General features: G+C 48.4%; 1 protein-coding gene across 9 annotated transcripts in view; it reads left to right on the forward strand.

Moving 5' to 3' along the window:
* LOC115135711 (acetyl-CoA carboxylase) overlaps positions 1 to 15,874 on the forward strand; it is a 47,159-nt gene extending 31,285 nt beyond the window's left edge. For all 9 annotated transcript variants that reach the window (XM_029670701.2, XM_029670705.2, XM_029670702.2 and 6 more), the window contains 14 exons: positions 402 to 499; positions 724 to 844; positions 1,045 to 1,155; positions 5,752 to 5,895; positions 6,039 to 6,159; positions 7,076 to 7,172; positions 8,725 to 8,821; positions 8,930 to 9,065; positions 9,162 to 9,339; positions 9,516 to 9,628; positions 10,927 to 11,081; positions 12,562 to 12,732; positions 13,608 to 13,744; positions 14,256 to 15,874. In XM_029670701.2, the coding sequence (XP_029526561.2) occupies positions 402 to 499; positions 724 to 844; positions 1,045 to 1,155; positions 5,752 to 5,895; positions 6,039 to 6,159; positions 7,076 to 7,172; positions 8,725 to 8,821; positions 8,930 to 9,065; positions 9,162 to 9,339; positions 9,516 to 9,628; positions 10,927 to 11,081; positions 12,562 to 12,732; positions 13,608 to 13,744; positions 14,256 to 14,385 (1,809 nt within the window). In that variant the 3' untranslated portion in view covers positions 14,386 to 15,874. The remainder of the gene's footprint in view (positions 1 to 401; positions 500 to 723; positions 845 to 1,044; positions 1,156 to 5,751; positions 5,896 to 6,038; positions 6,160 to 7,075; positions 7,173 to 8,724; positions 8,822 to 8,929; positions 9,066 to 9,161; positions 9,340 to 9,515; positions 9,629 to 10,926; positions 11,082 to 12,561; positions 12,733 to 13,607; positions 13,745 to 14,255) is intronic.
* Positions 15,875 to 16,387: the final 513 nt, after the last annotated feature.

The raw sequence follows: 16,387 nt of genomic DNA on the forward strand, positions 1-16,387 counted from the left end.
GGCCTGGCTCGCAGTCGGTGTTCCAATTCATCCCAAAGGTGTTCGATGAGGTTGAGGTCAGTGCTCTGTGCAGGCCAGTCAAGTTCTTCAACACCGATCTCGACAAACCATTTCTGTACGGACCTCACTTTGTGCACGGGGGCATTGTCATGCTGTAACAGGAAAGGGCCTTTCCCCAAACTGTTGCCACAAAGTTGTATGCTGTAGCGTTAAGATTTCCCTTCACTGGAACTAAGGGGCCTAGCCCGAACCATGAAAAACAGCCCTCGGCGGTCCTGTTCTGTGAGCTTGTGTGGCCTACCACTTCACGGCTGAGCAGTTGTTGCTCCTAGACTTTTGGCAATGTAGTGTATGCATGTCCCTCGCAGACTGCTAATTCAGTCTTTTGTTTCTCTCCATAGGGCTTCAAGTACTTGTACTTGACCCCTCAGGACTACAAGAAAGTGTCTGCCCTGAATTCTGTTTACTGTGAACACATAGAGGACAAGGGAGAGTCCAGGTGAGTCCAGACATTACCCATCAGCCATATTATTAATCACTGTCACCCTATTCAATACAGATAATACATCCAGCTCACTGGCCAGCAGAGAAAACGGGGAACTACAACCTGTGAGAGAATCAATGGGCTGTGCATGAATACACATGAAAAGCCCCTCGGACAATGGGAGAAGGGGGATGAAGTGATGAGGTGTTATGTGTCTGACAGAGCCTTTCCTTGTTCAGGTACAAGATCACTGACATCATCGGGAAAGATGACGGTCTGGGGGTGGAGAACCTGAAGGGCTCCGGGATGATCGCAGGAGAGTCCTCTCTGGCCTACGACGAGGTCATCACCATGAACCTGGTACGCACCGACACACTGGATGGACCGACACACACATGCACGCCTAAACACACGACTACTTACAGTCTGTCGTGTTACTACTTAAGTGCTACTCTTACGAGGCGGAGGATGGCAGATGTAAGAATGGGTTTTTACCCGGATCACTGACATGCCCTTGACTCTGGGTTACCTAAGCAGGCTGTGTGCTCTTCTCTCTCCAGGTGACGTGCAGAGCCATCGGCATCGGAGCCTACCTGGTCAGGCTGGGTCAGAGAACTATTCAGGTGGAGAACTCCCACATCATTCTCACTGGTGCTGGAGCTCTCAACAAGGTAAGAGCCAGCATCACTCCCCCTTTCCTGGCTGTACCTCATGGCACACGAAAGTCTCACGGAAATACTGAGAGGTATTCTGCTAGGATGCAGCGTTCCAATGTGGCCTCTGAGCTTTTGTCTTTTCCCATAAGAGGTCCGCTGCAACACTCACTGCCGTCACTAACAACAAGACTACACATTATTAGCCATCTAGAAAACAGATACAGTGAGTGTCTTTTAATACTCTTTTAATTGTCCTGTTTTCTTTTTGAAGAGAGGAGGAGACGTGTTAATGTGTTTTTGCACTATGCTCCGTCGTCTGTGACCCGACTAGATTGTTCCTGAGTTCATGCAATTAACGCTTCTGCTTTTTCATCTGGATTTTCACTGTTACTATGTAATAGTTGGTCATGCCATTTATTTTGCAGTTAATTTGAGGAAGAGGACAAAGTGGTGTGTGTGTATATATTTGTGTTGTACTGTAGAGATGGCCATTGAATAGATAGGATATATCCCTTAAGAGTGAACAATAAAACGGACAGCTCCCTCTTAACTAGGAGGCGGAAAGACGGTGTCCCGTCTGAATCGAAGAATAGAAATTATAATGGTGTTTTCTGATCCTCTATTTCTCTCACGCTGTATACATTTTTCCGGCTCAGTGATCAGGCCCTCCACTCCCCTCGCCTCCCCCCCTCCTCTCATCTCCCCAGTCATACTGCTGCAGCTCCTGGTGGGATAATAGAAAGAGAAGCGTCAAGTTGTTATTTGCATAGAAATGGCAGTGTGACGCCTGAGGCTGCTGCTGGGGAGAAGGACACCCATATCATTTGTCTCCAATCAGAATGAAAAGTTTTGCTGAGGCAGATTTTTTTCTCTCTCTCTCTCTCTCTCTTTCTCTCTGTGCTCCACGGGCACTGACTACCCACCGCTTCCTCCCTCCCTCTCTCCCTCTGTCTCTCCTCTCTCCCTCTGTCTCTCATCTCTCCCTCTGTCTCTCATCTCTCCCTCTGTCTCTCCTCTCTCCCTCTGTCTCTCCTCTGTCTCTCCTCTCTCCCTCTGTCTCCTCTCTCCCTCTCTCTCCTCTCTCTCTCTCTCCTCTCTCCCTCTGTCTCTCCTCCTCTCCCTCCGTCTCTCCCTCCGTCTCTCCTCCTCTCCCTCCCTCTCCCTCCGTCTCTCCCTCCGTCTCTCCTCCTCTCCCTCCGTCTCTCCTCCTCTCCCTCCTCTCCCTCCTCCCCTCCCTCCCTCCGTCTCTCCCTCCTCTCCCTCCGTCTCTCCCTCCTCTCCCTCCGTCTCCTCCCTCCCTCCTCCCTCCTCCTCTCCCTCCTCTCCTCCTCTCCCTCCGTCTCCTCCTCTCCCTCTCTCCCTCCGTCTCTCCTCCTCTCCCTCTCTCCCTCCGTCTCTCCTCCTCTCCCTCTCTCCTCCTCTCTCCTCCCTCTCTCCTCCTCTGTCTCTCCTCCTCTGTCTCTCCTCCTCTGTCTCTCCTCCTCTGTCTCTCCTCCTCTGTCTCTTCCTCTGTCTCTTCCTCCGTCTCTCCTCCTCTGTCTCTCCTCCTCTGTCTCTTCCTCCGTCTCTCCTCCTCTGTCTCTCCTCCTCTGTCTCTTCCTCCGTCTCTCCTCCTCTGTCTCTCCTCCTCTGTCTCTCCTCCTCTCTCCTCCTCTGTCTCTCCTCCTCTGTCTCTTCCTCCGTCTCTCTCCTCCTCTCTCTCCTCCTCTCTTCCTCCGTCTCTCCTCCTCTGTCTCTCCCCTGTCTCTCCTCCTCTCTCTCCTCTCCCTCCGTCTCTCTCTCCTCCCTCCCTCCTTCTCTCCCCTCTCTCTCTTCTTCTCCCCTTCTTCTCCCCCTCTCTTCTCTCCCCCTCTCTTCTCTCTCCCCTCTCTCTTCTCTCCTCCATCTCTCCTCCCTGTCTCTGCATTAACATGACTCCATTCCAAATATACATGACAAATCTGCTCATGACAAAACACAACTACATGCACGTTTCCATTTGCAGGTTTTGCTGAAAGCGCGCGTGTATGTGTGTGTGCACGCTCGTTTTCTGGTGCTGGTTGCTAGAGAAGCGTCAGATTGTGTGTGTTAGTCTGTGTTACAGTAAATGTGGAAAATGTATCGTGTTTTTTTTTATAGAAAAATAGAAAACTAACAGATGTATCTATTTCACAGTAATCTATAGTTTTTACTATAATTGTGTTTACTATAACATCTCAAGTCGATGATTCCCAGTTTTCCACGTTGACAGTAAGTCTATAGTTTCCTATTTTTAAGCTTTCTGTAACATTTATCAAATGGATGTGTCACAGTTGAATGTGATCATTCACAATGATGGTCCATCCATTCAGCAGTAGCCATGGCAACAACAGAAAACACACATTATATCCCCATAGACTCCCTGGTTCACCAAAGCCGTATGAAGAGGACATACACACATCTTGATATACTAATTTCATTCAGTGATGGACATCTTTCTCCTGTTTGTATGGTGGCTGGATAGTGACTACTGGTACAAATATCTCAGTGGGTCTATGTCCCTCCACCCTCCCTCTCCCTCTGCTGTGGAATCTTAATGAACCCAGGCCCAGCCCGGTGGCACACAGGCCCTGCGTCTGCCTGTCAAGGTGACTGCAATGCTTGCCGGGGCCGCGGGCTGCCCTGACAGCTTTAGGAGAGCGCCCAGGATTTGTAGCCAGGGACATAACCATTAATGGTAATAAAGAAAGTAAATGATGGCCGAAGAGGTGAGAGCTGAGAGTGAGCAACGAGCGCCTCTCTGTGTTTTACTGAGCTGTGTCCCCTGCGTGGTCGCCCGCCCTTGTGTGTGTGTGTGTGTGTGTGTGTGTGTGTGTGTGTGTGGCAGGAGAGGGGAGGTTAATGGGTCCGGCAGGTCACAGGAGCAGTTTGGACGCCAAAATGAGTTCAGTGGCCTCCATGCCATCCTTCATTAGCCTCTCACACCGGCAGAGATGCACAATAAACCAATATACACACACTCATACAGGCAGTCTCGTACACGTGCTGTGTGTGTGTGTGTGTGAGAGAGTGTGTGTGTGAGAGAGTGTGTGTGTGAGAGTGTGTGAGAGAGCGTGTGTGTGTGTGAGAGAGCGTGTGTGTGTGTGTGTGTGTGAGAGAGAGAGCGTGTGTGTGTGTGTGAGAGAGAGAGCGTGTGTGAGAGAGAGCGTGTGTGTGTGTGAGAGAGAGAGAGAGAGAGAGAGCGTGTGTGTGTGTGAGAGAGAGAGCGTGTGTGTGTGTGAGAGAGAGAGAGCGTGTGTGAGAGAGAGAGAGAGCGTGTGAGAGAGAGAGAGAGAGCGTGTGTGAGAGAGAGAGAGAGCGTGTGTGAGAGAGAGAGAGAGCGTGTGTGAGAGAGAGAGAGAGCGTGTGTGAGAGAGAGAGCGTGTGTGAAGAGAGCGTGTGTGAGAGAGAGTGAGAGAGAGCGTGTGTGAGAGCGTGAGAGAGCGTGTGTGAGAGAGCGTGTGTGAGAGAGCGTGTGTGAGAGAGAGAGCGTGTGTGAGAGAGCGTGTGTGAGAGAGCGTGTGTGTGTGAGAGAGAGCGTGTGTGTGAGAGAGCGTGTGAGAGAGCGTGTGTGAGAGTGAGAGAGAGCGTGTGTGAGCGTGAGAGAGAGCGTGTGTGAGCGTGAGAGAGCGTGTGTGAGAGAGAGCGTGTGTGAGAGAGAGAGAGAGAGCGTGTGTGTGAGAGAGAGAGAGAGAGCGTGTGTGAGAGAGAGAGAGCGTGTGTGAGAGAGAGAGAGAGAGAGAGCGTGTGAGAGAGAGAGAGAGAGCGTGTGTGAGAGAGAGAGCGTGTGTGAGAGAGAGAGAGAGCGTGTGAGAGAGAGAGAGAGCGTGTGTGAGAGAGAGAGAGAGCGTGTGTGAGAGCGAGAGAGAGCGTGTGTGAGAGAGAGAGAGAGCGTGTGTGTGAGAGAGAGAGAGAGCGTGTGTGAGAGAGAGAGCGTGTGTGAGAGAGAGAGAGCGTGTGTGAGAGAGAGAGCCTGTGTGTGTGTGTGAGAGAGAGAGAGAGAGAGTGTGTGTGTGAGAGAGAGAGAGAGGGCGTGTGTGTGCGCACGCTTGTCTTTCTATGTGTGTGGGTGCTCATAAACAGGCTGTGAGGCAGTGTGCAGTGCAGGCGGGCAGCTCTTTGTCATGGCTCCTGTCGATAGTGTGGGTGGATAGAGTGTCAGCGAGGACAAATCTCCGGTATTAATTCACTCTGGAGGTTACCAATAACGCGGCCGCCTGGGAGAACGCCAGGTGCCCGTGGCGCCCAGTGAACGCCGTGATAGTGATCCCTGGCCACCGATCGACAGTATTGACGAGGCCAAGGTGCGGTGAGGAGCAGCAGGGTCCCTGTCACCTGGGGGATAGGTCTGTGTCTGTGTGGGAGATCCTATTGATCCACAGCCCGAGGGACACCACCCTCAATCCCCAGCCTCAGCGGGTTTAGCTCGTCCCTGTAGGGAGAAGAATGGGTGTCACAACATAAAATAGCCATTACCTACCCATGCCTAATGTGTAAATATTGTTGGTGGTCTCTCAGTTTGTAGGGAAATTGGCTAACATGGTTTGGTTTGACTATGAAGAAATCACGAATGGGCAACAGAATGTGACATCACCCCCATCTTCTTTCCCGTAGGTGCTGGGTAGAGAGGTGTACACCTCCAACAACCAGCTGGGTGGGATTCAGATCATGCACAACAACGGTGTGACCCACAGCACTGTGTGTGATGACTTTGAGGGAGTCCACATGCTGCTACACTGGCTCTCTTACATGCCCAAGGTAACCATCCGCTCGTATCAGCTTTTAACCCATTGTCCATCCATTTAGGCTCGTCTAATGCACATGTACCTTTTTACGCTGTCCGCTTTTCAGTGAAGCTGGGTTAAATTCATAGTTGATGTTTACACCGCCTTCCCCTCCAGGACCGATCTAGTCCCGTGCCCATCATCAATGCCAAGGACCCCATAGACCGGCTGGTGGAGTTTATGCCCACAAAGGCCCCCTATGACCCCCGCTGGATGCTGGCAGGACGCCCCAGCCAGAGTGAGTACCCTCCTTCCTTCCTCTCAGACATGAACATTTACAGCACTACACAAACCAGAAGCAACTGCCTCTTCCCTCGCCACATTGTGCGTAAGGCAGACTCTGTGCCACACTCATCACCTCAATCGCTGTGCAATAAAGGATCTTCATACATCTCTCCTATCGTCATAATAATCACTCACTTGTAGTCCCATTCATCCCCTCCTCCAGTCGCACTGGTGCTGCATCAACAGGTGTTGAAACAGCAGCTCTTCACACTTCAATTTAGTCTGAGTGTCATTTTAAAGGTTGGCCTTGCGATTTGCGCTATGATCATTTCAGGCAGATCTCCCAGAGGTCAGGGGTTAAACTAATTCCTGTTTGTTAGAGAGGGTTATAGGCTCTCCAGACACTGAGAGAGACACGGTGAACCCTGGGCAGCATTCTAGCTGTGTGGATGAAGAGAGAGATAGCAGGGGAATGGATGGCTCATGTTATACATGCAGGGTCAGGCCTGAGCAGATTCCATATCAGTGTAATTACAACTTTGGGCAGGGGGAGAGATTGGGGCCGGCAGGGCGTGCGGTGTGGGGGGGAGACCGGTCTTTAGTTGTGATGAGTGGGGAGGCTTAATTGAATGGTAACCTCTTAGACTAGCCCTGTCTCGCTCACTCTGCCAAGAGCAGGAGAGCTGAGTTCGGCTCTTTACAGCCTCATCCGTCATGGGACCTGACAAGATTAGAGATTTCTGTTTAAAAAAAATAAAAAATTAAACACTGTTTTTGCTTTCATGGATATGACAGGAGTAGAATCTGGAGGGGAAAAAAAACATTTTTCTGCCAAGTAACGGAATGTTTTATTTCTTATTTACAAATGTTTACTTTGTAATAATAAATAATTTAAGCTTTCCATCTCCTCTCTCTCTTTCTCTGTGCAGCTCCAAAGGGCCCGTGGCAGAGTGGGTTCTTTGACCATGGCTCGTTCTCAGAGATCATGCAGCCGTGGGCTCAAAGTGTGGTGGTGGGCAGAGCCAGGTAAGGAACCACATCACTCCACTGTTTGGAAGCGATATAGACACACTATAGTCCTTTGATAAACATACCACGGGCCTCATGTATAACCGGTGTGTAAATGTCACACTGAATATTTGCACGCCGTACATACGTGTGTTTCCCATCATAAATCAGATCATAAAACCGCGTGTGTGAACGGGTGTTGTAACTCCGCCATGCACCTTTTATGGTGACAATAACACCCTTTATTTGCTCGGGAGAGGCGAAGTCACGTGTCCTTCAAAACATGGCCCGCCAAACCGCGCTCCTTAACACCCGCCTGCTTAAGCCGGAAGCTGCACCAATGTGTCGGAGGGAACTCTGTTCAACTGACAACCGAAGTCAGCCTGCAGGCGCCCGGCCTGCCACAAGGAGTCACTAGAGCGTGATGAGCCAAGTAAAGCTCCCCCGGCCAAACCCTCCCCTAACACGGGCGACGCTGGGCCAATTGTGTGCCGCCCTACGGGACTCCCGGTTACGGTTATGACACAGCCTGAGATGGAACCCAGGTCTGTAGGGATGCAGTGCCTTAGACTGCGCCACTCGAGAGGCCCCTTTGGCAGTAACTTATGCTGTATTTGATGGACTGTGACAGCTTCTGAAATGAAAAAAACTACGTCCAAATGTTGTGGATCTGTCAGCAGAACGTTTGAATTCAACAGTGTTTTCCATTGACCCCCCCCAACCTAATTTGCTGGACTGCCCATGAATTCTGAAACATTGTCTAGGCTACTCGTAAAATGTACAGTAGGTTACCAACAGTAGTAGCATGGAATGGCATCCAGCAAAGGCTATGTATTTCAGGTTATCTGTTAACTTGGCTACTAGGCCCAATTTAGATGAGAGATGCATATGGTAGTTTGTTGTATGGCTACTTCAAGATTTGAACCCATCACGGCCAGAAAAGGGGAGGAATTTATTCTGCGTTGGTTCTGAAAATAAATAGGAATAGATTCCTATGTCAAAATACTTGCCTGCCTGCTTGAAATACAATACTTCAACCACTAGAAAATGTACGTACGCATGGTATAAAGTTTGCGTGGAGGAAAGGATATTCTCACGCCAAGTTTTGTTTTTATAAAATGGCAACTTTTGCGGGAAAGCTGGCGCACGCATGTTTTGGGGTATATTTGTACATGTGCAATGTTTATAAATGAGGCTCCAGACCATTACCAAGTCTATTTCACAAGGGTCATTTGGTCACAACATCATTTGTTTAGAGTGTATGTAGTTCTAGAACAGGATGTTGTGTGAGCCGTGCAGGAAATATGTTAAATGGTCTATCTGATCATCCCACTGTCATGCAAGTCCATCTACATGTTCCAGTACTGAAACCCCCTCCTGCCTGATATCTGACTTGAGAGTTTTGGGTGAAATGCAGAAGACACATTTCAGTTGAATGCATTGTTGTACAACTTTCTAGGTATCCCCCTTTCACATAGCTAGCTCACCCATCTTAACCCCACACATTGACCAATCAGCCCTCGGGGGTGCATAGTTGTGTGTCCTGATGTGACCCTCTGCTCTCTCAAAGGCTTGGTGGCATACCTACTGGAGTGGTTGCTGTGGAAACCAGATCAGTGGAGCTGTCAATCCCAGCCGATCCAGCAAACCTGGACTCTGACGCCAAGGTAAGTTCCTCCTAATATACACTGGCCTGTGTCCCAAATACAGGTATACTCACATAAAGACCCACAGAAACGCATGATCACTAGTAACCCTTTGTGTCCTGCTCTCAGATCATCCAGCAGGCAGGCCAGGTGTGGTTCCCTGACTCTGCGTTTAAGACGGCACAGGCCATCAAGGACCTGAACCGCGAGGGCCTCCCTCTCATGGTGTTCGCCAACTGGAGGGGCTTCTCTGGAGGCATGAAAGGTACCATAGAATATATGTTTATATATCTGTCAGTTATACCAGTGTGTGTGTGTTTTTTCAGTCTCATATCAAATTCCTCTCCTGTGCCTCTGTCAGACATGTATGACCAGGTGCTGAAGTTTGGAGCCTACATCGTGGATGGGCTGAGAGAGTACCGCCAGCCTGTTCTGGTATACATCCCTCCCCAGGCAGAGCTGAGAGGGGGGTCCTGGGTGGTCATAGACCCCACCATCAACCCCCGCCACATGGAGATGTATGCTGACAAGGACAGTCGGTGAGTTTGACTTCCATCCACTAACCATAACCCCTCTTGGCAGCATGCCAAAGACCGAAGTCACTGTTTAGACACTCGACCAATGCACGGTTTGATGTAGGCTCAGATCAGTGACATCGTGATGCTATGTAGAGCCTCGGTCATCTTGATGAATCCGTCTCTTCTCTGCTCCACAGTGGTGGAGTGTTGGAGCCAGAGGGGACGGTGGAGATCAAGTTCAGGAAGAAGGACCTGGTGAAGACCATGAGGAGGGTGGACCCGGTCTACATGGGCCTGGCAGAGAGACTGGGTCCGAGTCCTAGAGCTTTATTCATACTTTCTCACATTCCCTCTGTCAATCTCTTTATGCAGTTCTCTCTCTATGCTCTCCACTATCCCATTTGCTTTGCTCTTTCTCCTTCTCTCCCTCTGTATCCCTCTCTGTGAGGGAGGAATGATAATATCTAGCGGGGCACGTGTGCGTGCGTGTGCTGTAATTCCCTGTCACTCTTGTTCTTTATCTGAGGGTGATCGTATCGTCCCTGCTCTGTCCCCTGGGGAGATGTGTCAATCACAGCAGGGCTAGATCAATCAGCAGGGCCTGCTGTCTCCCTCCCCGCCCTGTCCTCCTTCCTAACCCAGCCTATTGATTTTCCTCTGGGCTCACAGGGGCACCATGGAGCCATAGAGCTATGGGCCAGCACCGGGCCTCTAGGGGCTGTGGTGGGGAGGCTGACCGATTGGCTCTGACAGAAATCAATCTCTGAAGACAGGCAGCACAGCAGCCAGGGATTCTGGAGAACACTGAACCACATCAGACAGTGATACTGAGAGCTGAGCTGAGCCTGCGCTGTACAGTCATAAAGAACCCATGCTGAGCAAATGGGAGGGAATGTATCTCACCTACCTCCTGAACAATTTCACATAGAACCAACATAATTCTCATGCTAATGGTACCGCTTGCCTTGGGGTAGCAGAACAGTCCAGCCACCCGAGTCATAGACTGTTCTCTCTGAGCTACCGCACTGCAAGCGGTACCGGAGCGCCAAGTCTAGGTCCAAGAGGCTTCTAAACAGCTTCTAACCCCAAGCCATAAGACACCTGAACATCTAGTTAAATGGCTACCCAGACTATTTGCATTGCCCCACTGCTACTCCCTGTTGTCATCTATGCATAGTCACTTTAATAACTCTACCTACATGTACATAATACCTCAACTAACCGGTGCCCCAGTACATTGACTCACTGCTGCTCTTGAATTATTTCTTACTTTTATCTCTTATTATCCTTTCTTTTCTTTTTTTAAACTGCATTGTTGGTTAAGGGCTCGTCAGTAAATATTTCACTGTAAGGTCTACAAATGTTGAATTCGAAGCATGTTACTAATCAAATTGGATTTGTTTTGAGTAGCCGCTTCCCCAAACGATCCCGCTGTCATACAGAACAGATACAGTGATAAAAGGAAGTGGAGCCCATCCCAAATGCTCACGCTGTCACATTGACACAATTTCCTTGGAATGTTCTCGGTATGCAGCTAGCTTGCATCAGACCTCACTGAATAATCTTTGGTTTGTGTTGTAACCCTCCTGGCCATGTCTCCTTCTCCAGGTACCCCAGAGCTGGGCCTGCCAGAGAGGAAGGAGCTGGAGACCAAACTGAAGGAGCGGGAGGAGTTCCTGTTACCCATCTACCACCAGGTGGCCGTGCAGTTCGCCGACCTCCACGACACCCCGGGACGCATGCAGGAGAAGGGCGTCATTACGGTGAGACGACACGGTCACGTTGAACGTGATCAGAACACGAATGAAATGAAATGACACATTTAGCCAATGTTATTGCAGGTGTAGCGAAGTGCTTGTGTTCCTAGCTCCAACAGTGCTGTAATATCTAACAAAACACACATCTAAAAGTAAAATAATGGAATTAAGAAATATAGAAATATAAGGCCTCGTCGACTTGTTTGGGGGCGTGCTTCCTCTGCTGTTTCCTGAAGTCCAAGTCAGCTCCTTCATTTTGGTGACGTTGAGGGAGAGGTTATTTCCCTGGCACCACTCCGCCAGGGCCCTCACCTCCTCCCTGTAGGCTGTCTGGTCATTGTTGGTAATCAGACCTACCACTGTTGTGTCGTCTGCAAACTTTCTGATTGAGTTGGAGGCGTGCTCGGCCATGCAGTCATGGGTGTACATGGAGAACAGGAGGGGGCCGAGCACGCACCCTTGTGGGACCCCAGTGTTGAGGATCAGCGAAGTGGAGGTGTTGATGCCTACCTTTACCACCTGGGGACGGCCCGTCAGGAAGTCCAGGACCCAGTTGTACAGGGTGGGGTTCAGACCCAGGGCCTCGAGCTTAGTGATGAGCTTGGAGGTAATATGGTGTTGAAGACTAAGCTGTAGTCAATGAACAGCATTCTTACATAGCTATTCCTCTTGTCCAGATGGGATAGGGCAGTGTGATGGTGATTGCATCAGAACAGTATTGAAATGAAGGTCACATAGCTATATGTGAAGAAATATTACATTAAAAAGTGTTTTTTTATGATGTCCCATTCCAATACACAGAACTGTATCTATGCGGTATGTGAGTAACCAAGCCTGTGTTACCTACAATGCAGTAGACTGGTGCAGTCGATGACATGCCGAGGGAATATAGTGTTCAGTAGATGCCTAGGGAAAAGAGTGTTCCAATCTCTCTCAGGCTGTGAGACGTGTCTTTATAATTACCTGCTGATGACCCGGCCCATCACCTCAGCAAGCACAGAACAGCCCCAGGCAGGATTCCAAGCTCTCTCCATCACACACACACGTACGCACAATGGGTTCATGAGAGGAAGGCTGCTAGGGCATTTCTGTATACTGAAGTATCTCTATAATAGATGACAATCTCAGTTGCTCTCAAGATGCCTGCAAATGAAACAGCACAATTATCAGTGATAGGTGCCTGCAAATGCAACCGCACAAGAATCTGATTGACAGCCACATAGGTGCTCAGTAGAATACCAAGGACAGATTACTTCTCGGGAGACTCTCCTGCACTCAGAAGTTCTCATATCATGACGTACAAAGATATTCTCTTCAGTTCAAAATCTGTTTAGTTATGTAAATTGAGTAATGTCATATTTTTTTTGTTGGGGGGGGGCAATAATTACACAATATTAGATTATATTTACATTTTCTAATATCAGTCAGCCAGTATTGCTTGTTGGTGAGATATCTCATCTCTGAAGCTGTGTGTGTGGTTTCCCAGGATATCCTGGAGTGGCGGACATCACGTCACTTCTTCTACTGGCGTCTGAGGCGTCTGCTGCTGGAGGACACGGTCAAGAGGAAGATCCAGGTGGCCAACAGCGAGCTGACCAATGGACAGATCCAGGCCATGCTGAGACGCTGGTTCGTAGAGGCTGAGGGGACCGTCAAGGTGACTGTCCACTACCTGCTCCTCCACTTTCCTCAAACAAGCCCTCCAAAGCACAGAGACACTGACCGTCACTGTCAACTAGAGGCTGCAGATTCATGAGATTATACATCTATACCTTCCTTTACAGTCTGGTTTTAATCATAAAAAAATTATAATAATCCGGTCAATTTCCAACCAGAAGTTGTGGTGTCTCGGTTATGGCTCGGTAGAAATAACTATAGGTGATAGAAAATATGTCCCTCAGCCTAGACTGCTGCCTCCAGGGGTGACTAGAAAAGGCCCAGCTCCTGAGGTAGACAGAGTATATCTTTAGAAGCGGCCGTCTTGTTAGCTAATACATTACCCCAATCAGGGCCGGCTATCTTAAGCTACAATTAATCTGAGCCCTGGCACGTGCAGATAGGAGAGCCACGCGCTGTTTCTTAATTAAAAGCAAACGGATTAAAAATGATTAATAAGGGCATTAAATGTTCTTGCGGACTACAAGCAGGAGAGCTCTTAAAACAGCGTGAGGCCATTACCGCCCCCCCAATCTGCCTAAGCCCCGTCTGCCTTTGTTTGGGATCAGAGACTGGCTGCCCTCATGAATATGGATTTCTCAATCAGGTCCAGTCAAAAAGGCATCAGGGACCTACTTTGTAGCTCTCACACTTTCACTTCTGATAGGAAAAATGTAGCTTCACCCCCCCCCCACTCATTCAGACAAGCAAGGTTATGAGAATGTGATTGTAGTGCTCTACTGCCTGAAACAAACATGAGTTCAGACGTGGGTTTTTCCACTGATATGGATAAAACTTAGCCCCAAAAAAGAATGTCACTGAGAAGTTGGATTAAATCTTCCTCTCTTCTCTCTCTCTCTGTGTGTGTGTGTGTAGGCTTATCTGTGGGACAGCAATGAGGAGGTAGTGGAGTGGCTGGAGAAGCAGCTGAAGGAGGAGGAGGGGGCCAGGTCTGTCATCGACGAGAACATCAAGTACATCCGCAGGGACCACATCCTCAAGCAGATCCGCAGGTGAGACCGACCGCTCGTTTAACAGGCTGATCCAACCTGATCTCATAGTTTCACTTCGGGATTTGACGTAATTGGACGAATGTTGATTTTTGACCCATTAATAGATTTCTTTAAAACGCTGTTTCCATTTAGTAAGTACTCTCCCTGCTTGCTAGAAAAGGGAGAACTGCCATGGCACGGTGTTCTGAGCCCAACGCTGTGCCATTGTTTTTTTGGTGAGCACCCATGACGGCATATCAATGTTCTCAAGATATTTTCAAACGGCCGAAATCGACGTGTTTTTCTAGTGACCAGCCTGGCATGTCACTGGAAACCTACCAGCCTTGAGATGGCCGGTAGAAGTCTACTCAAAGCTTTGTATAGTACCATGTTTATGCAGTGGGATATTTCCTGGTGTCAGGAAAGTGCAATGTCACTGATTCCCACAGAATCTATTTATTCCATGTACAGCCAGGTAAACAAATGGTTACATCTCCTTCATCTCACTCAGGTTCTCTTCTCTCCTCCTTAGCCTGGTCCAAGCAAACCCTGAGGTTGCCATGGATTCCATTGTGCACATGACGCAGCACATCTCCCCTACACAGCGTGCTGAAGTGGTCCGCATCCTGTCCACCATGGATGCCGCCCCGGCCGCCACCTAGAGCGCCTCCTCTCCCCAGCCTGGCCCCGCTGTCTCAGGTGCAGTGGAACTGTGCCAGAAGCTGAGGCTGGAGGAGCCAACATGGCAGCCCACGGAGGCTGTGCTGTTACAGATGGGGGTGGGGGGAGAGCTGAGACACAGGGTAATGGATTTATTTATTACGTCTGATATCCAGGGTAATGCATTTATACGTCTTACAGAATGTGTTAGTTGTGATATCTATGTAAGTTCAAAAATGATAGACAAAGCCAAGACCAGAAACTATATAACTAGCATGAATGACGACAAGCTTGGGGACCACACAATTGGCCAAGGTGGAAGCAGCTCTTCATTTGCTATCATAATGAGCCTCTGTCCTATTGGACAGGAAAACATGCATTGAGTTTGAGTGTTTTGATGGCGATCTTGACAATAAAATTGCAGCAGATTGCTGGGAGGGTTCACGAGGGTGGAGGGTTTGCACACCTTTGCACGGCGCACTTAATTACTGATTAAACCCAGGGTAGGAGGTGGAGCGTGGCATTGTGATGGGGATAGCGTGTCGTTCTGCCCTGGGCCTGGAGAGAAGAGCCCAGCAGGAGGGCAAGAAGAGGGCCCTATTCAGACCCAACCACCCCACACTGGCCCTGGGGTGAGCCATTGGGCAGGCAGGCACACACTGATGCGGGTAGAATAGCAGCTGTCACCACCTCTGAATGCACCTTACTGTTCTATAGTATACTAAAAGACTGACACAAAAGCAAACACTAATGGTAATTGGTGCCATAATGGTTGAGAATTCCATTTTTCCCTCCCATGGGGTATATTTTTTAACAATTATTGTGTAAGAAAATATGTAAAACATTTTAGGTGACTAATTTATTAAATGGCAATCATGTTAAAGAGAACTGAGTAGTGTACACTAGAATTATACATTCAGTCTTACAAAAGGTGTGATTTTAAAATGTTCTGTAAATTGTAGTTCTTTACTTTGAGACGTATTTTCCAAGTAGAAAATGGGTCGTCACTAGTTAGCACAGCCAAAAAGTCATTATGGCTAAAACCATGCCTATTTCTACAAGTTTTAACCACATGCCTAACCTTAAAGACCAAAAAGCTACGATATAGCCATTGTGACTTTATGGCTGTGGTAACTAGTGACACAGAAAATGATAGTATTGTGTAAACTTGGTTATGCTTATTGAGGAACAGTGATGGATCCTGGATACTGTAGTTTCTTTATGGCAAAGTGATGGTGGCCTAGCTGCTGGAGAGCCTCAAATTTAACATATTTGATTCAATGTCAGGTAAAAATTGTATTTTGCCTAGATGAAAGAGACAAGAATTGGCAATGTAGGATGACTTCATGCACAGTGCTAGTCTTAAGTTATATTTGTCTATTGCTGGTAGTCCTGTTACTAATGAGGTGATTGGCTGAATGAAAGGTTTGTGTTTACTGTAGGGAACCCGAATGACCTCAGTTCAAATTTAATAAAATACAACTTACCTGGTTTGACAGATTTGTTTTGCTTTTTCAAGCGGAATGAAACGCGGCAAGAGCAAGATTGAGTTGGCATTTCGGAGTCAAATTGCATTATTACTAAATTATTTACCATTAAATGGATCACAACACTGTAATTCTGCCAAATTCAGCGAGAAAAAAGTATTCTTAGGGAGACATTTTTCGGACTACTTGGAAATGACATTTTCTCATGCAGGCATCAATCCACAGATGATCAGTGGCACTTTTTCCCCCAAACTTCAACAGTCTTAAAAGAGATGAGACAGATCAAACAAATAGTGAGGGATCCATCTCATCCCTTTTGTTTTTTTCCCCGTCTCACTTTCATATCGTCCCCTTGGCTCCGTCAACTCTATTACCATCCTACCAACAAATATGTAAGACAAATTGAGTTGCATACACCCAATACCCATCACAATTATGGGAGGCCCAATAAGAAAATGAGTCATTCGGTGGTATAATTGGAAATGTGCCTTGCCTGGTCTCTCCGGTCTCCCAGAGG

The sequence above is a fragment of the Oncorhynchus nerka genome, linkage group LG10 (genome assembly GCF_034236695.1).
Source record: "Oncorhynchus nerka isolate Pitt River linkage group LG10, Oner_Uvic_2.0, whole genome shotgun sequence".
NCBI lineage: Eukaryota > Metazoa > Chordata > Actinopteri > Salmoniformes > Salmonidae > Oncorhynchus > Oncorhynchus nerka.